The sequence below is a fragment of the Bolinopsis microptera genome, chromosome 5, assembly GCF_026151205.1.
Source record: "Bolinopsis microptera isolate Bmic1 chromosome 5, MBARI_Bmic_1.0, whole genome shotgun sequence".
Taxonomy (NCBI): Eukaryota; Metazoa; Ctenophora; class Tentaculata; order Lobata; family Bolinopsidae; genus Bolinopsis; species Bolinopsis microptera.
The window spans coordinates 17,571,596-17,599,340 of record NC_087076.1 but is presented as its reverse complement, the minus strand read 5'-3'; the positions used below and the strand labels follow the sequence as shown (position 1 = coordinate 17,599,340).

Below are 27,745 nucleotides of genomic sequence, written 5' to 3'. Positions count from 1 at the left end.
AAATTCCTCTGTCACCCTTATACAAATGTTATAGCAAATAGGTGACAACAGATAACACTCGCTCCGCTTCTAGAGTAACGTCTATCAGATAGCTTTGCGTGCCGTGTCTATATATATTGTAGATTAGACAATATGAATAATATTTACGTTCGATTTTCTACAGCCATTTTGTGCACTTTGTTTCAGGTCTATTGATTTTCAGAGAGATAAGTAGTTTTGTCGAGAATTAGTTATAATTTCAATTAGGTAAGACCTAGAAATGAAACAAATTATCTTGGTTTTCCATAGAAGGGCTGTAATTCATCGATTGCTACACCGAACATAAAAAATCATAAATTAAATAAGGTAAAAGTATTTGATTGGGCCTCGGAAAGTTCACCATCACCGCATTAGTGCAAATGTTTATGAAAATATTCCGATGACCAACTGTAGCCAACCGGTCTTGGACTCTAAATCTTTCATACCATCTTCGAGATTTCCAATGAATTCTAATCTCAACAATTTAGCCAGTCGACTATTATTATATCCCCTACCCTGGTATAGCCCGTCGGCCATCATTCAGACATACCATAAATTAAATATTGTTATTATCATTATCATATTTTTATACATTTTTGCTTTACTACACTGAAACTATAAAAGAACTAGACTTTATATATCAGAGCGACTTGCTTTTTAACAATCGTTCGATGCAATAATTGTAAAAATGGTTATCCTAAGAAACTGTAATTTTCATCCTGAGTTCCTGGGTTCAGCTTTAATGTGATCAGACTGTCTATGCAGGGGAGGTGGAGGTAGATTGTATCTCATTGTGGAGCTGACTTGGGGTCTGGGGGCTCTCTGTAGAGGGGGTGGTGGAGGAGGAGGTGGAGGAGGCGGCGGTGGAGAGTCTTCCACTTCCTCCTTTAAAGGAACGTCCAGATCTGCTTTTATGATGGGTGTTCTGGTGTCCAACTGCTCGTTTTTCATCCGCTGTTCCAGTTTTTTAAGGCTGGCTTCTTTACTTGGATCGTGCCAGTCAGACTCTGTTTTAATTTTCGTTTTTTTAAGTGAATGTTTGTTACGTTCTTCAGATGCGAAATCCCGTTTCAGTTCAAAGTCTCGAGGAACTGTCCTGTGTTCGTGCATTGGGGGCAGTTTGGGTTCATGAGATGTCTTATTTTCGAAGAGTGGCGGACGGTTATCACGTACTGGAGCAGGAGGTCTGTGATCGTGGGAATGCTGCCCTGGTCTGTGTTCACCACTTCGACCACTGTGGAGAGGGTGATCTTTTCTTTCTTCCCCCGGCCGAGTGATCAGAGGCGAAGATTTGAACTGTTCTCTGCTAAGACTCGGCGATGATTTGAACTGTTCTCTGCTAAGACTCGGCGATGATTTGAACTGCTCCCTACTAAGACCCGGCGACGATTTATGTTCCCGACTAAGATGTGGGGACGATTTATGCTGTTCGTTTTGCCGGACGATGTGAGGAGACGATTTGTGAAGTTCGTTTGATGAAGGTCTGGAGGCCGATGGAATAGCGATGGGCCGCTTGCCGTCCGTCTCATGTCGATGGTGTTCATGGTTTGAGCGCCGTTCTTCAACTTTGTGGGATGAACTAGAACCGTTCACTTTTGTTTTGGTGATAGCACTACCGATAAGGAAGTCAAGTTTGTCGCTCACTGACTTCTCCATAGCACCAGGGTTGTGGGAGACACCGTGATGAGGATTAGGAAGATGGTTACCAGCCTGGAAATATTAAGTGTTAGATTTACAGTAGAGAATCTAGTAAATTCGAAGTGATAGAAAGATATACAGAAAAGAATTTAAGCATGATTATTAAATTTAATTACGAATCCTCGTGATACAACATGTTCATCAGCACATCAATTTAGACTATGAAACTCAGTGTGCTCGAGAATAATGATCTTAAATAACTAACTCTGTTTTGATGGTCACCCTCGATTCGTGGTCTCTTGACAGCATCTCTTCTTGTTAAGCCGAGGGATATTGGCAATTGAGGAGGCTGGAGGGATATGACATCAGCGATATAGTAGAATCAGAAAAGTTTACCATACGACCAATAATTAGTTCAATAACTAGATGACTTCAATAAAGAGTACAATCACTGAGTTTGAGTTTATTTTAAAACAGCCGAAGTTTATATTTGTAAAAATCGTACCCTTATCATCTTTTGCTTTAGCTTGGTGGGAGTATTTTCAAGAATCTTTAAAAATTCGTTGGCTATTGCTGAAATGATTTAATTGATTTAAAGCAAGTAAGATAGAAGAACCCAAAAGACCACTCGAACATTTCAAGTACTTGAGATTCTTTCTAAAAAACAAAAAGCTATCGCTGATCGAATTCGTTAGCTCAGTAAATTATTTACAATTGAGCTATTTGAACTCAGTAAATTATTTACAGTTGAGCTGTTCTAAGGTTATGTCAGATCCAAGCAGCTCCCACCAGTTCCTGTCTGGATTTGGATGGTCGATCTGAAAACGAGATACCATCAACAGCCCTGAATTTTTGAAATTTGTCTAGAATTCAATGCGATATTATTAATAATTTCTTACATTTTCTAGTTCAAGCCAGGACTATAATCTACTGACCACAAACACCAAATTCAGCAACTCGTTACCTCGAAGTTAGTCCACTTGCACGCTATATGGACACACACGGCAGCACCGAGGGCAGGTTTATACTGGAGGCAGAAGGTGGTGAGGTGGAGGCTTTGTGTAGCCATGAAGTAGGAGGACCGGGCCAGGTCGTTCACGTGACCAATACCGCCAGTCGTGCCTCCTTCGTTCGAGGAGCCGTTCGTCACTGCAGGGGGTGTATTTGATAAATAGTCAGTATGGTAATATTTTAATAGCACCAACGTTGGTTACGATGAACAGATAACGCCTATTGCATTGGTAAATAATGGTATTTCACGGCGGATGTAAATGGACTGAATATTATAAATAAAATTTACATAATCTATAAATAGGAGACTGTAGAGACGTGTTAATGCTTACCTTTAAGTTGTTGAACTGCGCGCACCACGTGCGTATGAGGGTGGTCGACCGTCACCTCAAAACCTGTAAAAAAGGGGGAGCCCGTTACAACGGGAGTGGGTCTAACAGCGAAATAAAAGGGTTGTTTGGATTATATTGCTGAACAACAGACTTTACCACATTGTATGTCTTGTTAAGGTGGTACGGAAAGGAGAGATGGCGATATCATATTTTACCATACAAATATCCAAGCTGTGTGCTAAATTAATAGGAGAACTGGAATGAATTGGAGAAGCTATGTCCCATGTTTTAATTGGATTTTTGACTTATATTGAAAAATGCTTCAATTTCGACTGTTAAAATCGCAAAAGTTTTATAATGGGCACGAGAGGAAAGTAAAAAGAGAGGAAAGGAAAATGTTCGACAGTATTTGATTATTATATATACTATATAGGAACAAAACAAGAACTTTAGTGGGACTAAAATTTGGCTACTTGCTTTAAAAAAAGCTTAACTAGAGTCTATGGCAAATCTACAAAACCGTTTGATTGCGAATATGTGACTTGCAAATAAGTCATTTTTATAGTCAAGTTACAAGGTTAGTACTACTAATTTCTTTTCAATTCTTTACTTATTTCATTTTCTTTACTTATTTTCTTTACTTATTTTCTTTACCAATTTTCTTTACTTATTTCATTTTCTCATTTAAGAAACTTTCTTTCTTTTTTACTTTTTGTTTCTTTTTGACTATCTTATTTTCTTCTCTTCTCTTTTCTTTTATTTGTTACTTACCAATTTTTCTTTTTTCTTTTCTTTCCTTTTTTATTTAATCGTGGTGTCTAACTGTGACGCTACTACTATCACAGCAGCTGAGGATGCCACACCCAGAGCAGCACTGCAACACTTCAACAACTGTAGCACTCCAGACGTAGCAGCAGCTAAATTAGTGAAGAGCAAAAACTATTAATACCGTTAAAAACGTACATCACGAATTTGATATATTCAAAATATGACCAAGTTATATAGAATGTAGCGATAAAAGCCTTCTCAGGATATGGAGACATCATTCACCAATAACCCTCAATATGTCTTGCTCCGATATAGATAGTGGTCCATACTATCCATACAAACCTATTCAGGATTCGGGGAACCCTCAATTCCAATAATTACAAAAATTTATCAATAACATCTCTACGGCATTGGTCGGAAAGAAGGGATCTAAAAATAGGAGATGTATCGGACGATTACCATTACATTTATTGAGATGGATATGGACCTACTAACCCTGACCTACTAACCCTGACCTACTAACCCTGACCTACTGACCCTGAACTACTAACCCTGAACTAGTGAAACTACTGACCCTGACCTACTGACCCTGACCTACTAACCCTGACCTACTAACCCTGAACTACTGACCCTGACCTACTGACCCTAACCTACTAACCCTGACCTACATATGACCCTAACATAAATGCCTAAATTCCTTTTGATGTCAGCAATTTCATAATTCGATCACAACTAAATAAAACACGCTTATATCAAAGAGAGTAAGGATTATTAACAGTTCAATGTTTTAACCCGCCATACCAATGTGATTCAGTCGTAGATCGAACAAATTATCTTAGATTTTTGCTTACATAAATAATCGTGAATAAAGGTGGAGAAAAGTAAAAATAGGGGAAAACGTGACATTAAAGATACTGCAAGTCTCGCGAGGACACAATTATGGAAGACAACTTCCTACAGGCAGAAATAAGCCTGTGAACTTGAACAGACGAAATCTGACTAATATTAAAATCTAAAATTGATTGAATATTAAAATCAATTGATAAATTAGTATTTGTAATTTATTATTTTACAGTTGAAATTGCAACAGGATCCGGCCAGACTCGGATATCGCCCGTATCAAATCACCAAGGACATGAGCCGGAAATAGCCCTATAAGGAGCAGCAATACCTAGCCTTTACCCATTGGTTTGTGGAGTCTACAGAAGGAAAGATCGCTGTCGCTGACCTACAGGGTATAGACTATAGGGGATACCCTCATGGACCCCACGTTGATAACTGGATCCACTAAACTAGACAGGCATTGTGATCTTTTTTTCAATGCAAATTTTGAAGAAGGTGCTATAAAGAAACTGATTAGTGGTCACACATGCAACGACATCTGTCACCAAATGGGCTTGAAGTTAAACTTAAAGTAACGCATCTAATTAATTATCCGGGCCCAGTTCAGTAATATCACTAACCACCGCCTTATCGAATCTAGTATCTCTGCAGACCGCACCAGTTAAATCTTTTATTTATATTTGATAAGATTATTTCTCTACATTTTAATAATTTATAGATCCCGATATCATCGTGTCTGAAGTAGGTAGTATCATAAAATATACGCACATAAACTGTGATCTTCGTATCGTTTTAAATCGCTAACACTTTCAATTAATTGTATTACATTCGCAAGGGGGGGGGGGGGGGGGGGGGGGATATTGATGATATTCAAAACTTTGTTACCTTATTCTGAAAAAGCCCACAACAAATTTTTGATTTATTGATAACTTTTTATTTATTAAATTGAGAAATTATTGTCTGTGTTCCTTGTCAATCAGAGTATTCTCCACGATCAAAGGTGTAACCATTAAAAGTATTTCAAGATATTTTCATCAGGTTCGCTCGATAATTGATACAGCATATAACAGAGTTCAAACGTTGTTGATACGTTGATAGGCTATTGAGTAGCTATATTCAGGTACATAATTTGATCATCGATCCAAATTATTTATCAGTATTTAGTATTTACATTTTTAAACATTGTAGGTAGTTGCTATGTCAAGAATGGGGCGACCCACGGAACTGGAAAAGATCAAGAAAAAGAAGGATGAGCTAATGTCTGATGTCATCAAATAGCAGTGAAAGCTGTAAATAAGATTTCACTAATGAAGAGCATTACGTGGAAGGATTGGTTTAACATCTTCAACAACAATGGTCTAAAGCTGTCAGAAAGTCAGATAAATCATGTGTTTAAAAGAAAGGAGAGCACACGGCGGCGGTTAACAGACGCTATGTACCAAACTCTAAAATGCGCAATGAAAAATCCCGAGAAATACCTTCTACTGAAAAGGACCGTCCATCGGGTGGAAACGCAAGCAACCCACTGCGAGGAGGTAGGAATTCCAACGCCTGCGAATCTATCCCTACCAGGTCATGAACTTCACCCTGACGATCCGCAACCGACAGCAGTAGAGGTAATGACTATGTTGAAAGTAGTGTCAGCATGGGTCAAGATCAACGGGTCTGCTACCCATTGGTTTGTGGAGTCTACAGAAGGAAAGATCGCTGTCGCTGACCTACAGGGTATAGACTATAGGGGATACCCTCATGGACCCCACGTTGATAACTGGATCCACTAAACTAGACAGGCATTGTGATCTTTTTTTCAATGCAAATTTTGAAGAAGGTGCTATAAAGAAACTGATTAGTGGTCACACATGCAACGACATCTGTCACCAAATGGGCTTGAAGTTAAACTTAAAGTAACGCATCTAATTAATTATCCGGGCCCAGTTCAGTAATATCACTAACCACCGCCTTATCGAATCTAGTATCTCTGCAGACCGCACCAGTTAAATCTTTTATTTATATTTGATAAGATTATTTCTCTACATTTTAATAATTTATAGATCCCGATATCATCGTGTCTGAAGTAGGTAGTATCATAAAATATACGCACATAAACTGTGATCTTCGTATCGTTTTAAATCGCTAACACTTTCAATTAATTGTATTACATTCGCAAGGGGGGGGGGGGGGGGGGGGGGGGGGGGATATTGATGATATTCAAAACTTTGTTACCTTATTCTGAAAAAGCCCACAACAAATTTTTGATTTATTGATAACTTTTTATTTATTAAATTGAGAAATTATTGTCTGTGTTCCTTGTCAATCAGAGTATTCTCCACGATCAAAGGTGTAACCATTAAAAGTATTTCAAGATATTTTCATCAGGTTCGCTCGATAATTGATACAGCATATAACAGAGTTCAAACGTTGTTGATACGTTGATAGGCTATTGAGTAGCTATATTCAGGTACATAATTTGATCATCGATCCAAATTATTTATCAGTATTTAGTATTTACATTTTTAAACATTGTAGGTAGTTGCTATGTCAAGAATGGGGCGACCCACGGAACTGGAAAAGATCAAGAAAAAGAAGGATGAGCTAATGTCTGATGTCATCAAATAGCAGTGAAAGCTGTAAATAAGATTTCACTAATGAAGAGCATTACGTGGAAGGATTGGTTTAACATCTTCAACAACAATGGTCTAAAGCTGTCAGAAAGTCAGATAAATCATGTGTTTAAAAGAAAGGAGAGCACACGGCGGCGGTTAACAGACGCTATGTACCAAACTCTAAAATGCGCAATGAAAAATCCCGAGAAATACCTTCTACTGAAAAGGACCGTCCATCGGGTGGAAACGCAAGCAACCCACTGCGAGGAGGTAGGAATTCCAACGCCTGCGAATCTATCCCTACCAGGTCATGAACTTCACCCTGACGATCCGCAACCGACAGCAGTAGAGGTAATGACTATGTTGAAAGTAGTGTCAGCATGGGTCAAGATCAACGGGTCTGCTACCCATTGGTTTGTGGAGTCTACAGAAGGAAAGATCGCTGTCGCTGACCTACAGGGTATAGACTATAGGGGATACCCTCATGGACCCCACGTTGATAACTGGATCCACTAAACTAGACAGGCATTGTGATCTTTTTTTCAATGCAAATTTTGAAGAAGGTGCTATAAAGAAACTGATTAGTGGTCACACATGCAACGACATCTGTCACCAAATGGGCTTGAAGTTAAACTTAAAGTAACGCATCTAATTAATTATCCGGGCCCAGTTCAGTAATATCACTAACCACCGCCTTATCGAATCTAGTATCTCTGCAGACCGCACCAGTTAAATCTTTTATTTATATTTGATAAGATTATTTCTCTACATTTTAATAATTTATAGATCCCGATATCATCGTGTCTGAAGTAGGTAGTATCATAAAATATACGCACATAAACTGTGATCTTCGTATCGTTTTAAATCGCTAACACTTTCAATTAATTGTATTACATTCGCAAGGGGGGGGGGGGGGGGGGATATTGATGATATTCAAAACTTTGTTACCTTATTCTGAAAAAGCCCACAACAAATTTTTGATTTATTGATAACTTTTTATTTATTAAATTGAGAAATTATTGTCTGTGTTCCTTGTCAATCAGAGTATTCTCCACGATCAAAGGTGTAACCATTAAAAGTATTTCAAGATATTTTCATCAGGTTCGCTCGATAATTGATACAGCATATAACAGAGTTCAAACGTTGTTGATACGTTGATAGGCTATTGAGTAGCTATATTCAGGTACATAATTTGATCATCGATCCAAATTATTTATCAGTATTTAGTATTTACATTTTTAAACATTGTAGGTAGTTGCTATGTCAAGAATGGGGCGACCCACGGAACTGGAAAAGATCAAGAAAAAGAAGGATGAGCTAATGTCTGATGTCATCAAATAGCAGTGAAAGCTGTAAATAAGATTTCACTAATGAAGAGCATTACGTGGAAGGATTGGTTTAACATCTTCAACAACAATGGTCTAAAGCTGTCAGAAAGTCAGATAAATCATGTGTTTAAAAGAAAGGAGAGCACACGGCGGCGGTTAACAGACGCTATGTACCAAACTCTAAAATGCGCAATGAAAAATCCCGAGAAATACCTTCTACTGAAAAGGACCGTCCATCGGGTGGAAACGCAAGCAACCCACTGCGAGGAGGTAGGAATTCCAACGCCTGCGAATCTATCCCTACCAGGTCATGAACTTCACCCTGACGATCCGCAACCGACAGCAGTAGAGGTAATGACTGTGTTGAAAGTAGTGTCAGCATGGGTCAAGATCAACGGGTCGGGGAAAGAAGTAGTGACTGCTAATTATGCAGGCTGGGTTGGAAATTTATAACGCCCGTCCACAGAAAAGTGAGCGGGCGTAATTCTTGTTTTGTTTTATCAGAGACTAACAATCGTATTTTGAATTTCAGAATGAGTGATAGTATAAGAGTTCCAGATTTTCGAAAGATTAAAGCCTTGCAGAGCTTAAAGCGAAAAAGGAAAGCTGAAGTACCTAGAAATGGAAGTTTTGTCCTTTGTAAGGTAAAGCAGACGAAAAATGGGAAGTTGAAAGCTGACGAACTTCGCGAGACAGTCTACTACGACAGTTCCACTCCTCTTACTAAAAAGAGGTTGATGGATATTGTCCATGCTTATTTGTGTCTGGGGCCCTCTGATGCCGTAATTTTATACCAAACATTACAAGGACCCGAAGTCACTGAACGGTGGGTACGATTGATAAAGTGCACGACCGTTGTGTACAGCCTCATCAGAAATGTCATTAAGCTAGAACCAGAGGAAGAACATCAGGAATCCTCGTATTTTCAAACTCATGGACCATCATCCTCACAGGATGTTCAACACTTACCTTCCCCACAACCAGGACCATCCGCTTTGCAGCATACCGGGCACCCTCGTTCTCTAGCTCACAATCGAGATGTGCAAGATAATACAAATCCTAGCACTTGTTCCACATATCATGCGAACCACTCCCTTTCACAGTCTATAATACAGCCAATCTTTTAGCTTACGAGTGAAGGAAGTATGACGTGGAGGTGCTCATGTGGCAATGTTCAGAGGTTTTTGTTGTATATTATATACTATTTATATAATACTATTTATATATGTAATTTGTATTACTAATCTATGTACCTGATTAGGGTCTATGTTCTCGGCATAAAGCGTGTATCACTTGGTAAAGGCTAAAGTCTTAACAGTGGCGACGAGTTGGAACTAAAACTATGAGAACCTATCAGTATCCTCTCAGTCAACAGACCCAGATCCGAACGTGGTTTATCCAGTATGAATTCTTCCTATTGTCCGAGGAGTGTTTGATAGAAGTACCTGCAAACCTAGCAAACCCTGACCAGTTAACGGAAGATGAAACCCGGTCTAGAGAGCAACAGGCAGAACTGCAAAAAGGCAAAGGCACACATAATTACGTCCATGACCCCAGAAATCTTCATGCTTGTTCAAATTGTTTAAAATGTGGTGGATCAAAATCCTCTGGTGAATCTCTGATTCGTCTTAAGGGCGATTGGCTGTGCTGCAAATGTGGAAAAAATAATTTCGCAAGTCGGACGTATTGTTTCAATGTCAAGTGTAGTAGCAACCAAGGGACTTTAGTTTATGGAACTACGATGGTACAGGATGAAAATGTAGCTCCGTCAGCTAAACGATTAAAAAAGTGCTAAGTCCCAAGTCCTTGAAGTTAAAGGGGATAACAACGATACACTTCCTCCTGAGGACATAAACAAGCAATCAGCAAATACTGAGAACAAAGAGGAGGAGATAGAAGAAGATGATGATGCGGTGTTACTAGCGCAGTAAAACAAACTTTATTCAAAATCTCTGAACCGTCCGCATGGCAGAGAATTGGCTTTATCAACATCACTCAAATTGACTTCGAAAAACAATTTGAAGCTGAGGGAACATTTAAAAAGGTTTATAAGTTTGAAGCAAAAAGTGCTGTACTGAACGGATCCTATGAGCTCATAAATTGTATTGAAAACGTCTGCCAGTCCGGAGTCACAGAAATGACATTAAAGGCGGTGAAAGTAGGGGCTTTAACAAAGCACTGAATTCAACGTTTCAACCAGTCCATACCAGCAGCGTGCAAAATGCCATTCACACTCTCGACTATTGACACATATCTTGTACAAGCTATAACCGACCCCATCCCGATCATAAAGATAGAAGATAAAACTTTGAGTTACTCGCCTGGGATGATAGAGAAGTACATGCCAGGAGTTCTTGTAAAAACCGTTAACAATAACGGTCAAATCATCAATCCAGACTCTGAGGAATCGAAATTCACAGAATGTTTTTCGCATTTCATCTACAATCAGGAAACTGCGTCGAAAGCTATCCCTCTAGAAATACAGTTCTCTAGACAAGGAAAGGTGTTGCAGCTGACGGATGTAGAGATTGCAACCCATGGCAAGAGTCAGACTGCTATGAATTCAGGGCCTCTATGACGAGGGGTGGTGTTAGAGAATCATAGAGGGCCTTAAAGTCGTAGGTAAATGATCTGAAGCCTTTCTTCTGTACTGGGGAATGTTCACTATCCACGAAATCCAACCATTGAAGGGCATCAGTGCTATCAGTCAAAAGGTCAGAGCAGAAATCTTTTTCAAGATCCTTCAGGTATTGGCTAGCGAGGAAAACATCACTGCGTTTTGTGATTCCATCCTGGAGTGCCGTGATGAGCCTGAAGGGGGGTTCGACTCCTGGTTTAAGGTCTTCCTTTTGAAGTTTGTGGATCTTTAGGGTGGGGTAGAAATAAGCTTTACCAGGTTTGAAGTGGGAAGAAGTACTCTTGTTGTTAGTAACTGTACCATCACTGTTTAGATTGTTGGTAATACCCATGATGTCTTTAGCTTCTTTTGGTGTAACAAAGTTTTTCTTTTTTCCCTCGATCCATAAATCAAATAGTTCCTGGTGTAGGTCTTGCGTAGGGTCTTTAGCGAGCTTTTTATACAATAGGGGGTTGTCGAGCTTTTCCTGTGTTCTTCGCTTTAGCATAGCTGGGTCCACTAGTAACACGGCCCCACCTTTGTCAGCTGCAACTATTGCAAGTTTTTCATGTTTGATCATTCTTTCTAACCATTTGAGGCCACGGGACTCCATCTTGTTGAGGTTTTTAGGCTGTAGATTAGTTTTAGGTCCTCTAATGAGTTGCTGATCTAATTCCGCTGCCATGGTGTTTGTAATCTCATTGATGGATTGGTCCTCACTTGGGGGCTTTCTGCCGTAATACTTCCTTGATAGTTGTGGAGGTAGTCCAGTTGGGGCGGTCTGTTCCAAATCAAGCGTTGATAGGTCCTCACATGATGTTGTAGGTGAGCTGTTGACGCTTCTTGTTGAGGCAGTTACGATTCTGTTTATTGTTAAGCGCATGTCCAAACGAGCCTCCTCCGTGTCAACCTTTGGGGTTGGTACAAAACCTAGCCCTTTGTTTAACACTGCTATTGCTTCAAGTGGAATTTCTTCTCCCACATCCACTAGTACCACGACACTTCCTTCGTCTAAGGCCTCGATAGACTGGATATCATAGATCTTGTTTGGATTCCAAAGCGGGCAGCAGTACTCCACTCTGGACCTTATCAGGGATTTGTAGAGCTGGAGCATAACAGGTGTTGTCCTGTCTTTGAATACTCCAAGAACCCAAGATGCCATCTGACGCGACGTGCCTTGTCAACCATGATATTGATATGTGGTGTCCAGGAGTAATCATCGAACATGTTGACTCCTAGGTCACGCACTAAGGGGCTTTTTTCTATGACTGATCCATTTGGAGTGGTGTAGTTTGTGATGTCACTCATAAATGGCAGCTCCTCTGAAAGTGATTTAGAAGCCGGTGTTCTATAGCAAACAAGTTCAAACTTGTTTTCGTGCAGTTTCATGTTGTTGTCCTCGGACCAACGTATGATTCTGTTTAGATCTTCTTGAAGAAGATTGCAGTCGTTTAAAGTCGATATTTTTCTGCCTATTCGGGTGTCATCGGCAAAGCTGCTAAGTTTGGAATCTTTAACGTACTGATCTAGATCGTTGACGTAAAGAAGAAAGAGGATTGGACCAAGTACAGTCCCCTGCGGTACTCCACTGATAACCGGCATTGGCCTAGAATGTTTTCCATCAACAATGACCGTTTGAGTCCTATCAAGGAGGAATTGCTCAATCCATTTGTACAGATTACCTTATATTCCATACGACTTAACCTTTTTAAGAAGTAGGGAATGATCCACCTTGTCGAAGGCTTTAGCATAATCAAGGTATATCACGTCTGTTTCGGAGCTGTCTAGGTAGTTGTTTAGGATATAGTCCATGTGTTGTAATAACTGTGTAAGACAGCTTCTACCTTTCCGGAAGCCGTGTTGCTTCTTAGAGAATATGTGATTCGACTCCAAGTGCTCTACCACTTCTGGTTTTTGTTTATCAATTTGTTCTCGGAAGTTGAAATGTAAGAGGTATTTGAAGCCCTGAAACAACAATAAGTGCTAAAGCAAAATAAATCGACACATTCTAGAATCTACACTGTTAGTAACTTTACTTCTTCTTTCCTGAACAGGATTTAAAAAGATGATGTGATAAATAGGTTCGAGTAACACGAAATAGTAAAATATGCTACTATACACGGTCCTTGCGGTGTGGTGAAACCTAATGCATCGTGTATTGAAAATGGTAAATGTACAAAGAAGTTTCGTGAAGATTTCCTTTTGTAAAAGTTTCAAATCAAAAATCAGAGGAAACGGTCATGGATGTTAATGGTTACCCATTTTTCAAACGCCCAAACAACGGTAGGATAGTGATGAAAAATGGTATACCGCTTGACAATAGATACACAGTAGTCAGTACCATACTGTCCTTACTTATCACTGAAGTATAATGCTAACATAAACGTGGAAGCCTGTACTTCAATAAAATATATTAAGTAATTATTTAAGTATGTTTATAAAGGTCATGCCTGTGCGAGAATTGAGACAACCGAAACAGATTCCAACTCTCAGGACGAGATTAAGAAAAACATTGATACCAGATACGTGAGTGCACCGGATTGAAAAGGAGTACATTGTGGGGTGGCAAGTCCCATGAGTATACATAACGCTGTAGCTATGTGCATTTTCACTGAAAACTCGTAAATAAGAAACATAAGTATTGTATATTGTATAGTTTAAACTTAAATTAATGCATAATATGTATACAAGCTGTAATTCGTACGTGACCTCATCACCGTACATGATATTGGAAGTCAAATTCACATGGCGCGCATTTGCGCGCGAAACTTTCTCCGCGGTAAATGTAAAGGATAGTTTGCTTACATAAGATCGACGTCTAATTTTGCTAGTTAAAAAAGATGCTCTTTGTAATACTTCTGATTTCCGTTCGGAACACGAAGTGGATTACATCATTCGCCTTAATGTACAAGGTTGGATTTGTAAGGTTACTGTAACTTGTAAATCCAGCCGTACAAGCTGCTTCAAAGTTGGGAATTGAGTAGTTTCCGAGTAGAAGTTGGTTCCATTTTCAAGTGGTTCGGAATGTTGAATTACACCATGTTTGGAATTTGATTTTAGAATACTTATGTCCACTTTAAGCAATATGGTCAATCTTCAGTGAACACAGCTGCTGTATCAGATAAACAAGAGTCTAGTGTTAAGAAGAAGACAAAAAACATTAAAACAGTGGATTTAGAAGCTATGCTGTAGGCAAATGCTGCTTACAACAGCAACTTGACCACAACTAGAATGTCAGCAGCAACTGGTTCAGTAGGTACATCATCAGCAACAACAACATTAACATCAGCTGAACAGTTAGTAATTACATTTTTAGATTAATAGCACAATTATTGTACCTATGCTATACATTGTTACATGTTATATAATGTACTGCGTAAAATAAACAAAAGTACATTATTTTTATCTTCTTAGGGGGTTTTTGTTGCTGAGCTTGTTGTTAATCATGGTGAGTCACTTTTATATGCTCGACCTTACACTGTTCAATCTAAATTTAACGTTTGTTACTTCTGAGAAATTGTATCGGTCTGCAATGGAGGAACATAAATGACAATATCAATAACTTCAGACTTCTTCGCACTAAAATAAGAACTTATTGATATAAGAAGAATATTCCAAAAGATTTGACTATTCAGAAAAACATGTGGACAGAAAGATCGCTAAAAATTAGGTCTGAGTCACGTGGCATGAGTTTTCACTATACCTGACCAAACCTGATATAACATTATTTTACCCAGAAGACATTATTTTCCCAAAAAGAGTGTTTACAAATATGTAGATAAATTTATTATGAAAGGACCTCTCTAACTCTACCGGTTAGACAGACGAACAGAAAGGTCCCTTACCCGTCCTCATTAATTAAAAATAATATTAAGATTGATTCATTTGTCTTATCTTTATTATCATACATTTACAAGTTATTTAGAGTTTTGAATATGAGATATAAAGGGGGAAATTATCAAAAAATCCATTAGATATTTTTTATCGGTTGGATATTTGTGCACAGCTGCTACGGAATAGAATTAACACATCAATTTGTGAGCAAAATCACAAGGAGCTTAATATTAATAAGAATTAATAATAAAAATTAATCATCATAAGAATTAATTATAAGAATAAATTGTATGTTTAATAAATGTGGGAAGAGGAGGAAGAGTATGAACTATTTATTGTAGATTGAGTGTTAAGTAATTATTCTAGGATTTATTTGGGATACAATCACGTAAAGTTCTAGTTGGTAAACAAAATGTGAAGAGCACTAAGAGTAAAACGCTGATCCTATCTGCCTAAGATTAGTAGATTATAATGGACACGCCCCTCATCCTGATAAGGAATGTTTCGTCTTACACTGCACGTGTTATATGTTGATGTATATTGCAGTAGATGAACGAGAGTTGATCAAGACTCGTTTAACTTTTGTTAAAACCAACAAAAGTTAAACTGCTATTTTGAAGTACATAGCCCGTGTTATTAGAAAGAGATTAGAGATCAACTTAAGTAACAGTAATAATGTAAGGCAGGAGATTAAGTTGTATAAAACTAAAACCAGTTATAGTACTGATCAAATTTAAGGAGATCGATCTTTAGTAATGTTATCGCAGCTTATTTCAAACTTGCCAGGTAGTTCTACAAGACAGCCTGGGATGGGAACTGACTTCGTGTCGTCGAATTATGCTGGTTCTGCCGCCTCCACTCTGCCGATGCCCGATAGTCACGGAGAAAATGGGAAAACAAATTAACGTCATTGTGAAGTCACAACTCACCAAGAGGATTAAACAACCCAGCCCACTGCCCACAGCGATGAAGATTATGGGGATCTACAAGAGAGGGAAGAGTTTTTGGTTCAGTTCGCAGATTTTGTCGGCGTAAAAGCTTACTAGCTGTTATAAGTAATCAGTTGTTTATAATTTATAAGCTTTCACATCAATATATTTTAATAGAAATCTAAATTATAGTGAAAGATTTTGGAAGAAAAACAGGATAACAAGGAAAGTGGAGGAAGGATACAGTACTTTTAGTACAGTATAGCGGGGATAGTTTTAGTTGTGAGCCCCGCATAGTAAATTTCATTACATCCTGGAATTATATCAGGCCCTTGAAAAGGCATACAATTTCAAGGACAAGGCGGTGGTATTATTGGATCAACTCGCCAGAAAGAAGCAGTGGCTCTTTGGAACATAGTAAAACACCATCTAGATTTGTTTCTGTCAAGTCAATACAGATGACTTGACAGATCTGAGACATATTGCCTCGAACCGTATCTTACTTTAGATTTGTGTAAAGTTCGATAGTACGTAATTATAAAATAAGATTTGTTTGTCTCTTTCCTGAAAGAAACCGCAAATATTGGTGAACACCAAGGAGAGCTGAACAATCTCCACCTCTAGTTCAATCTAGAATTTGCAGAGAGAAGTAAGTCCCGTAAAGATAAACTGGTTGATTATATCAAAACAGTTGACAATCATGATGAAGTCTACCATCCTGCTCAGCTGATCAATCTGACAAGTCGTGTAAAATACAGAGTACCTTTTAAACTGTGTCGAGAAGAAATCTTTTATTTTTCTATTCAGCAATCAGTTATTTATAATTTAGCAATCAGTTATTTATTTAACTTTAGCAATAAACAAATCAAATTTTAATAGACATCTATATTATAGTGAAAGATTATGGATCTAGCAGCTGCGAAGGTTGCGTCTCAGTCCGTCGGCCATCAAGGAGGACAAGGAAAGTTAAAAGAAGAGCTCACCGTCAGAGAAGATTTTGGCTGACATCAGCGAGCAGTCAGGTAATTAGTAATAGTATACAATTTTATTTTTAAATTTTCGACATACAATAAAAAAAATTTACAACAACGAATAAAAAAAGTAGTGTTAACAAGACTAATTTTAAAACAAAGTGCATGGCCTGTAACGGGTTTTGTTATTCTAGATTAAACATTAGGTTTTGTCCATGGTGCGATGAGTACATTCATAAAAAGTGTTTTAGAGATAATTTAGGCTGCATAAAGTGCTGTGAGTCGTTAATCCCAGGTTATTATGTGACATCTTATGATCTTTTTATGAACTGTAGCAGCCGAATCACTGCTCTTTTCAATCCATACGACCGCTCACATGGTTTAGATTTGATCGGTAACGCTTTAGATCAGGATAACGATGAAAGTTACCAATACTGGAACGAAATCAGCGATATATTAACCAATTGTAAGTATCAGCAGCCATCGAACATTAAAAGTTCCTCCCGTGATGAACTGAAAGTGTTTTCTCTTAATGTGCGATCATTAGTAAAGAACATCACATACTTCCGTGAAGAAATCGACAGTTATACTAAGTATGACGTTTTGTGTCTTAACGAAACCAATTTGAAGTTAGATAAATTACCAAACGGAATCTCTGACATTAAAATCGAAGGGTTTCACGAGCCTATTGTTCAGGAACCATTTCGCAAATCAGGAAAAGGTGGTGGCCTTGTAATTTACATTAATAAGAGGGTTTGTTATCCCGAAAATATAGAAAATCTTGAGGCAACCACAGATCCTGAAGACACATGCGCTGAATTTCAATTAGTTAAGGTGCATAATTGCAAAGGCACAAACCAAACAAAAGTATTGATAAACTTTTACAGGTCCCCATCTAAAGGTACTCAGAACTTCTTAAATTATTTGGAAAAGGTGCTACGAGGTCTTGACAGACATTCTCGCAAGCATATCATGTTTTTTGGGGACGCGAACATTGATCTTATAAAATTCAAAACTGATATTTCTGGACAGAACCTCATAGATCCTTGCCAAGTATGGATTTGTTCAGACGGTTTCAAGGCCGACACGAGTCACCGATCATAGTGCTACCTTAATTGATCATGTCTACACAAATAATATAAATAACACAGTAAGCAGTAACGTTGTAACGGTGGATTTATCGGATCATCTTGCTATCGTTACCACTTTTAAACTAAGTAACTCTTCGCAACAACATCTCAGGCTGCCCACTAACACACAACCTAAACTTAGTTATGAAACACGTGTCATAAATGAAGCCAACAATGCTGCTTTTAGGGAACTCATCGATGGGGAAACGTGGGACGAGATATTAAGTACAGACGACGCTAGTCTGCAATACGGAAAACTTGCAGATATATACACCAAGCACTATAACACTGCCTATCCACTAAAAATCAATCATATTCGCCGTGAACATGAGCGTTCTAATACTAAACCCTGGATATTACCCTGGCTTGAAGAAGCATGTGCGCGGAAACAAGAAAGTTATCATAGTAAAGTACTTGAACCTACAATGAATAATATAGAGGCCTATAAAAAGCTAAAACTTTTCTGTAAAAAACATGTCAACATTGCCAAACAACGATACTATAAAAAACAATTCGAAAAATACCAGGACTGCTCCAAAAAACAATGGCAAATAATCAACGGTTTACTTGGTAGAAGCAGGAAAACAGAGCAGTTAAGACTTAAAGGTTCGGACGGGTCGATTTTGAGTTCTGAAGATACCGTGGCTGAAAGGTTTAATGACTATTTCTCGAACATTGCTACGAACATCAAAACTCAGATAAGTGCCCGTCAGACCTTTGACCCTGGGGGGTTCCAGGAATATCTGCCCACATCCTGTTCTCAATCAATCTATCTCCAGCCTGCTGAAACGATCGAAATTCAAAGAATTATTATTGGTTTGAAGAACAAAGCGACCCTTGACACAAAAATTGAACCACTAAAAGTAGCCAGTTCCAGCGATAGTTTCCTTGCTATATTAGCAAAAGTTATCAACGAATCCTTAAGTACAGGCATATTTCCACAGGCCCTTAAAATTGCCAAAGTAACTCCCATCCATAAAGGAGGCTCTAAACTTGACGTTGAAAATTATAGACCCATCTCTCTCTTAGGTTCCTTCTCAAAAATCTACGAAAAACTGATGCACCGACGTGTCTTAGAATTTCTCAACAAAAATAGTTCTTTATTCGAAAATCAGTATGGGTTCCGTCCAGGAAGGTCCTGTGAACATGCTCTTCTTATTGCACAAAGTACAATTTTACACTCTCTTAGCAAAAACCAAATTTCACTACTGCTATTATTAGATTACAGTAAAGCGTTTGACGTCCTGGATCATGCTACACTGCTAAATAAATTACAGCACTACGGCATCCGGGGAATAGCTCTAAAGTGGTTTGAGTCATACCTAAGTGATAGAAGCCAATATGTAGCAATAAACAATTCACATTCGTCCCACAAGCCTATTGTGCATGGTGTTCCACAAGGGAGCATACTAGGTCCCTTACTTTTCGTCATATACATCAACGATCTTCCCGGTATTTCTAACATGATGGTAAAATTCATACTTTATGCAGACGATGCAAATATCATTATTAACGGTTCCAATGTCCAAGAACTAATGCTAAGGGTCAACCAACTAACGGAAACATTATCACGGTGGGTTAATAGCAACGGATTAGCACTAAATCTAAAAAAGACGTGTTATATGATTTTCTCGAAAAAGCGCATAGAACCATCATTGATTAAAGTACAAATAGAAAATACAGTATTAGAACGTAAAACTGAAGCCCGGTTTCTTGGTGTAATTGTAGATGAAAAGCTTAACTGGAGTAGCCACATAAAAGCACTGAGGAGCAAGATGTCAAGATTTATTGGGGTGATGTACAGGATAAAACATAAATTGCCAATGAAGGCCCGTTTACAGATTTTCCAAAGTTTTGTTCAGTCCCATTTAAACTTCTGCTCACTTGTCTGGGGATTTGCTTCAAAATCTCTTATAGAATCTCTTTTTGCTAAACAAAAACAAGGTATGAGGGCAGTTATGGCCGGAAATGTGAACTACTACTACAAGGACGGAAAACTGCCAGAGCACACAAAACTAGCATTTAAAGAACACGAGGTCTTAACCGTTCAAGGGGTTATCGTTAAAAACGCACTCATTTTACTGCACAAAGTTCGAAATATGTCTAGTTTGTTACCTAAATCGATTTCAGAACTTTTCCCTCCTAACACACCCAAACAAGGAACGACACACGAACAAAACTTAGACTGGTTATCAATTTACTCACAGACTGACCTGAGATCTAGCATCTTTTATAAAGGCCCAATGCTCGCTATTTCAGAGCATAACACTCGCATTACATGCCCATCCAGTATATTTTCTATCAACATATATAAGAATTCGTCAAAAAAAGTACTACTAGACTTGCAAAGTGCTGGCTGCAACGACGAATGGCCACCATTTTTACTCCACAACCTACCTGGATTACGTAAATCACAAAGAACATAGTCAATAATCACTCAAAACCAAACTCATACAGCTCAAATTAAACAATCTGAATCAGGACAACATTTCAAACCACCTGCCATTCTAACAGCACATTCCTTATTTCACTGCCACATAGCGCATATCTACACTGATAACACACCTAATTGCGGTGAGGCAGCATCATAAAGTTACCAATATCAAATATGTTTGCAGATCAGGGCCAGTCGACTCGACAAATAAAATTTTAATCGAATAGTTTTAATAGATAACATCACAATTATAATCTGCGTGCCCCTCGGGGATTAATATTTAACTTATTTCAATTATATATTACTTTTGAGTAAACATTGGCTGGTACTACGGACCAGTCCCCCAATCACAATGGAACAACTTGTTCTTTTTTATTTTTAATAAGTAATAGTATACAATTTTATTTTTAAATTTCCGACACACAATGGAACAACTTGTTCTTTTTTATTGCAGCTTCAAGATAAAAAGATGATTTTCGAGGTAAAGACATTTTTCATCATTACAATGTAATATTCCAGACAAGAGTGGCTGATAAATGAAGGGTTCGAATACTCTGGGATGGGTTACTCGTATATAAGTCCACATCCCAAAGGAGCGGATTTTTGCGGCTACATACTAGAGAAATTACAGACAGAAACAAGGTCAGCTTCCAGCTCACTGGGATCAGGTGTAAGTATTAATTAAGAATAACAAGTAGCTCCGCTTTGCAGCAACTATGCTAACGTGTCGTATATTTATGAAACCTCATTAAATTTCACATATCATTTCTATTATGTATAAACAATAAACATATTGTCTATATTTTTTACATTTCACTTCTATCAAGCGCTTCTATAAGAATATAAAGGTAAATTCACTCTTCACTCCCACTTTGGTGAAGATTTACAGTGTACAATGTTCAGCCAACACTTACAATGAGTACACAGTTCTACAACATAGATAGACACTTCACCATTGATAGCACAATTTGAAGTGGTACAAGATATCCCAAGCTGGTGCAACAGCAGTCGCATGAAGACTTTGTTTGGTAAGATTTCCTTAAATGTAAATTTGAATCATTTTCAGATATAGGCTCTGGACAGCCTTGTCACCTTGTATTGAGGAACATGGAGACAACTTTCTAGGATTCTTTTATCTTCTGTTGCTCTATATTAATTAAGTTTTCCTTGCATTTTAGTATCTCATTTGACTACCGTGTATTTTATAATTTGAGATTGCATTATGCCTTTCTTTGCACGTTTGGGTGTCATTATTTTTGTATTTTATATATTTTAACCCCTCTACTTTCCTTACAGTTCAGTATGTCCAGCCCGAAGGATCTCCTCAAAGCTATAACCTCACTAGGCCAAGCATACTTTGACGATTTCAAGGAGTCTGAATACTTAAGAGGGAAACTACGCAGAGCGGAATGCGTAATAAGAGATATAAGAGTGGAGCTAGAGTGCCTCGCTGACATTTGTACCCGAGGGGGATGGGGAGTGGATGGACTTGGATGCCACCCCTGGGCCACCTCTAATGTTGTTACTTGTTTGACATCTTCCATGAGTCCAATCAAACTTTAGTCGACACTTACTTAAGGTCTGTTAAATGTACTAATCTAGCAGCCTATTTGAATACGTCAGTAGTAGAAAAGCAGAACTAAGTTCTTGCTCTCACAAAGAGAGGATGGGCACGAAGGAGCTGTGCAATGTAGTTTGACCGTATAGTCATTCTATTTGCACAAATCGATATGGGAGAACTTGAATTAGACGGAGATTTTGTTCAGGATTTCAGGAATGAAGCCACTAATGAAGTAGTTCAAGAGATAACTTTTATCCTGACAAGTAAGGAGGAATTAATTTTATTTTAAATTTCGTACTTACTTTGATACTAAATATTAGGTGGAAAAAAATATTAATTATTTCCAATTCTGATAAGCAAATCTCAGACGCTGACTCTACCAGACCGGCCACATAGTTCCGATAAGAACGTGGAACACATTTATAGTTTTATTGCGTCCTAATATATGACAGTGTTGCTCATATAAATCGTAAGTCATCGTATCCACACTATACAATTACAATATTTAAAAACACTTTAATGTAATCATATGATGATATAAAAGCAAATTGATGGTGTTATCATACTTCACCTCCCGGCTTGCTCCATATCCCAAAGTTTCTACTAGATTAATCCATTCCTATTAATCCATATTATTAATAAAAATCGATTATACTGTACTATTTGTGGCAAAACCGGGACAAAATCATGTACTGTAAAAACACTAGATTGGTCTGCTGCTACAGCTGTAAAAGTTTGTGGGTTCAGAAGTTAGACCATCGATTTCAGAACATTGACAAAATGGTATTGTTCACGCTTCCTCGGAGTGAATTTACACAGAGTAGGTTCAATAAATATAAAATAACTAGAAAGCGACAGTTAAGTCATAAAATTATATTCAGAGTAAGTAATTCCCGAAGGAGGGAAAGTACGAGAATAGTTTGCAATGGAATTGGATACGCCATTACATTTCACAATGCTCAAGGTACTCTTTCATCCACGTATTCGGTGACCTTGATAACTAAATTTGGAAACCTAAAACCTATCACCAGGTCTTCCAAGTTTGGTCTCAGAATCTGGACTAAAAAAACAAATATAACTTATCAATATTTAAATATAAAACAATATAATACGATTATGAGAAACGTCATCATATTTACTTATTAAAAACCTTATTTCCGTTATTTTTTGGTCCGATTTACCAGTAACAAAGTGCTATAACTTGTTTCAGATATAGAAGAACGATGGGTCAAATGGGATAGTAGATGAAACGGAACAGAAGCTGTTTTGGAAGCTGTATACTTGTGTTACGAACAATTCAGATTGTGTCAATAGCCTCTGGGGAAGGTGGGACGAATACGACTATACTTGTGACTCAGATCATGGCACATCATCCGTGAACTTACAGCTTCCAACACTGTTCCATACTCTGAAGTCCCTGGCATTTAAGTCTCTCTTTGGGTCAGAACTACCCTTACCTCACCCAACCCTTTACACGTCCAGAAATCCTAGCGTAACACAGCTAATGATCAGTATTTAAAACAGAATTTCTGTAAAACGAATTTCTGTATGATTATGAAGCAGGGTAATAGTACGGAGGATTGAAAATTGCCATACCCAAAAATTATGGAATGAGCCGAAGACATCTGGAGATTTTCAAGCAGCACAGGACAAACGGAATTCAATTACTTACAACCCAAGCCTGGGAATGCAGAAGAGTTGTTGCATGGCAGAGTTGAGAGAGTAGCAGAAAACTCGCATTCGCTGAAGGTTATGACAAGAATCGTGGGAGCTGGTTCAGAAACATTTGTATTTATAAAACAGGAGATATTCCAACACCGCACCGCTAATACAGCACAAGCGCCTGGATATCAGAGCCCGCAATTTCTGGAGGGAAGGTCAGGACGCCTATTTCGATGTCAGGGTGACCCATGTGAATGCAAAGAGCCAAGCACACAAATCAACGGCTTCCATCTTCAAAAAGCACGAAGAAAATAAGAAGAGGGAATACAACGAGCGTGTGATGGAAGTTGAGCATGGTACCTTCACCCCACTAATCATAGGAACAAACGGAGGAATGGGTGAGGAATGTCAGAGGTTCGTGAAGTGGCTCGCAGAACTACTAGCCTTGAAAAAGATGGAAAGCTATGCTTCGACTATATAGTTTCAATTAACACGTTTTGAAGATGATTGGATTTATTGTTCATTTGCATGCTATGTATTGTATTTCAGTTTATCTTTTAAACCCATAAAGGGTTTGACCGTTGGGAGCGGTATCAAAAAAAATTTATAAAACAGGAACACAGAAGTGTTGCGTAATTGATTTATTTCAAAAATATATGTTTCATTGAATCATGTAACGTGTGTGTGAGTGTGTGTGAGTATAAGATTCTTTAATATAATTGCTAATGAGTTTACATAACTTGGAGTATCATTTGGGTACATCAGATATTACAGAAAGCATTTAAAGTAGCTTAAAGTAAAACTATTCCGAGTACGGAAGAGATCAATATCAAAGCCAATGAAATGTACGGCTTGATAATTGAACACTGAACAGCGCAACCACCACGAAAGTTGTGTTGGTTCAGAGGACTATTTTATCTATGAGACAGGCACACAGACGAAAGTATGTCTCCAATCTCAGCAACGTGATTGGGGAAATTTCTCTACTGACTGCACCGGGAATATATATTTAAATGATTTCAGATAATACTACAATTATTGGATTGGATGTTTAACTATTTAATATTGGCCACAAATCTGAAATTCTGGAGTGGATCGTGGAGATTTGAGAGAAGAAAACAGCCTCAGGATTAAAATGGACTGAATTGCAGGAAAATCATAGGAAGATCAGAATAACGCAACCACAGAATTACATTGACCTACCTAGCTTAATGTATTGCTAACATGATATATTGGGTCGCATAATTTAACAGGAAGTTGGAAGAGAACTAGAATAGAGAAAGACTAGATTAGTAACAGAAAAACTAGAATAATGTGATCATAATCCCATCTGAACTAAAATAAATGTTTAAAAAGTATATCGATCGATCCAGGTCAACGAAAAGAAAGATGAAATCCACTTGACCGGAGTTCCTGGAAGCCTTCGCTCATCTCAGAAAAATCGAGTTTCAAGAAGAGCAACCTCCTCCCTCTTCCACAACTAGCCCTAGAATAAACCATAAACCATAATCCCATCTTTACTAAAATAAATGTTAAGAAAAGTAGAAAGGACTCACCAAGAGTTTGCAGAATGATGGTTTCATTTCTGATCAGCTCTTCGACTTCTTTCTTATATTCCTGAGCATAAGTATATTAGAATATAATTAAGCATTTGACATATTATTTATTCAATATGAATTAAATTTCCAGCACTGTGTACATATTAAAAAATAAATTATGGGATAAATGAGAATAATAATTAAGACAACTTTGTCTTGATAACCAATCCCCAATCAGGGTATGAGCCAGCTGCGCAGGAAAATCAAGATGATAAATTAATTGTGAATAAGTAAGTTCTAGTAATGTTAGTGGCAACAGCGCCGGTGTCGTGAGTAAAATAGAGACACATATCTGAAGCATGTATGATTGTGGGAGTAAAGGGAAATTTACATTTAACACACGTCAGAAGAAAAGATTTTCAGTAGATTGTAAAATAAGATTGAACTCATTAAAGTATTATTTTTTTAAGTATGTGATTTGTAAACATCAAATTGAACCGAATTTAAAACGAAATTGGATGCATTAATGTTTAAAATTCCAGTCCATATTATAATAATTTACAATATATGAGACAAGAGAAACGCCGTCTTAGGACGCGAGGAGAGTTAGGACTCCTCGGACTACATTAAATATATCCTTTCTGTAACATCCTCAATAAATGTAATTTAGATTTGTAATGTTGTAATTAGTTTAAAACTCATGTACTAATACTTGGACGATATTTATTGGCCATACTGAAATGTAATAGATTGTGACTTGGCAGCAGTAAGTACAGGTGAAATGAAATGAAATAAAATGTTACAGAGAGATTTTTAATCTAATTGTAAGTCGTTAGATAAGGCAGTGATTCGTTGAATTAGGAGGGAAATAATACATTGTTTGTTTAAGCTTATCCAAACAGTTTCACGCTCCATCGAAACAGGATTATACAGGACATTAGACCTGACTCTCCCTGTATGAAACCAAACCTTAATTTACACCACAATCAAACCCTTTACCTGAGCATGAGCCTAACATTATCCTAAATATTACCAAGATATTCTTAAGATCACAAATATTCCAACAAACCTCGCTGTGGGGGTCGAGAGGTGAATAAACTTTGGGATTCGCGGGAGTTCCGTTGTTTAAAATAAAATGAGCTGTGTTGATTACGTGTTCTAATCTTCGGGGCTGCTCTTCCACTTTCGCTGACAGAAATATGCATGCTCTGGCTATTTTCTGAAAAGATTTTGGTTATCATATTTTTATGAAAAGTTAGTGAAAAGTTATGAAAATTATTAAATACCACGATGTAGTCCTGTGAACCTAGGATACTGACAAGTAGAGGCTAGGAATCCAGTAGATATACGGAAGTAATAATAGAGCAGGAAGTCACAGTTGCACTGCTGCTTTAATCGGTAAATTCAGCAAGTTAGTTGACTATTCAACACTCATTGGCACCGCCTCGCCGCCATGGGCCACGTTTAAGAAAGCACGGATTTGACTGAAACATAATCTATTCCAGAGTGGACCATGAACATCGTTGGCAGCTTTGAGGGTGCGTTATCGCCATTTATAAGATTGATTTCTAGGGATCTGCATATTGTTCGGAATTTTCGGGGAAAATGGCGGGAAAATCATGGTGGAAAAACCCCAAATTTTGGTGTAAATGACGACTGGCGACAGCGAACCTTCCAACCTTGCACAAGAACATGTTGGTCAAATAAATATACATTTAACAATTTTGTAACAAACTTACATTCCGGTGGAATACTGTGAAGGAATGACAGGTAAAGAATCTGTGCATGTAAACAATAGCAGTGTTGATACATAGTTGATTCCTGATGAGGGTAGAGCAGTTAAGCAACTATAAACAACTTTAAAACTATTTAGGAAAACAAAGTTACACTAATAAGTGACGGTGAATTCTACAGGCTATGTTAAAGTTTCGGGGACAAGTCCAAGTGGATGTGTATGTCAGTGCCCTCTTCGGGTTGTTGTGAGCCAATTTTCGATCACATGAAAGTACAGCCGAACCATACAAACTGACGATAAAAGATTGTTTCTCACTTAATTCTCTGATGTGAATGGGACTCACACTTTCAACTTTTGTCCCATTTCTTGAATAAGCAGAGCACCATGTTGTCTATAACTCGTTTCTTTGGGTGTTGATATTAGACCAGTTTTGAAAGAAGGGCTGTTGATGATTTGCTCCCTCGTTAAATACCACCTCTCCGTGTTATGGATGCCTATATTCGAGTTAGCTGGCGTCGTCATAACATGAAAAGATTGTCAAAACAACGATCAAAACAACAAACCCTTAAAGAGGTCCAGAAAACGGCCATATTGGATTTTCAGTGCGTCTGCTGCGAAGAAATAAAGCGCTCGTTTCTCCCAGTGCGCGGCGTATAAATGCTGCAATATTTCATATTTGTTATTAACCATTTTGATTCCAGCTGAATTTAACTTTCAGAGCAAGCATAGATTGTGATGAATTATTTACTAAATAGCATAAAACGTACTTAACGAAGTTTTACCTTTATAGTTT

General features: G+C 37.9%; 2 protein-coding genes across 5 annotated transcripts in view; both read right to left on the bottom strand.

Moving 5' to 3' along the window:
- The window catches only part of LOC134815298 (inositol polyphosphate 5-phosphatase OCRL-like), a 114,681-nt gene extending 88,798 nt beyond the window's left edge, over window positions 1–25,883 (bottom strand). For all 3 annotated transcript variants that reach the window (XM_063823812.1, XM_063823811.1, XM_063823813.1), the window contains exon 1: window positions 25,866–25,883. The gene's annotated coding sequence lies outside the window, so the exon portion shown is untranslated. The remainder of the gene's footprint in view (window positions 1–25,865) is intronic.
- Window positions 24–27,745, bottom strand: LOC134815299 (cyclin-T2-like). 2 transcript variants are annotated; one of them, XM_063823815.1, is made up of 10 exons: window positions 27,296–27,745; window positions 26,957–27,038; window positions 26,287–26,436; window positions 25,236–25,296; window positions 3,000–3,062; window positions 2,621–2,805; window positions 2,402–2,474; window positions 2,162–2,229; window positions 1,922–2,005; window positions 24–1,728 (listed from the first exon to the last, which is right to left on the bottom strand). In XM_063823815.1, exons 1-10 carry the CDS (start codon window positions 27,472–27,474, stop codon window positions 733–735), a joined length of 1,941 nt encoding a protein of 646 aa, XP_063679885.1. In that variant the 5' UTR covers window positions 27,475–27,745; the 3' UTR covers window positions 24–732. The 2 variants fall into 2 exon arrangements, with proteins under 2 accessions (XP_063679885.1, XP_063679886.1); XM_063823816.1 differs by having other exon boundaries at window positions 277–1,728; window positions 27,268–27,545.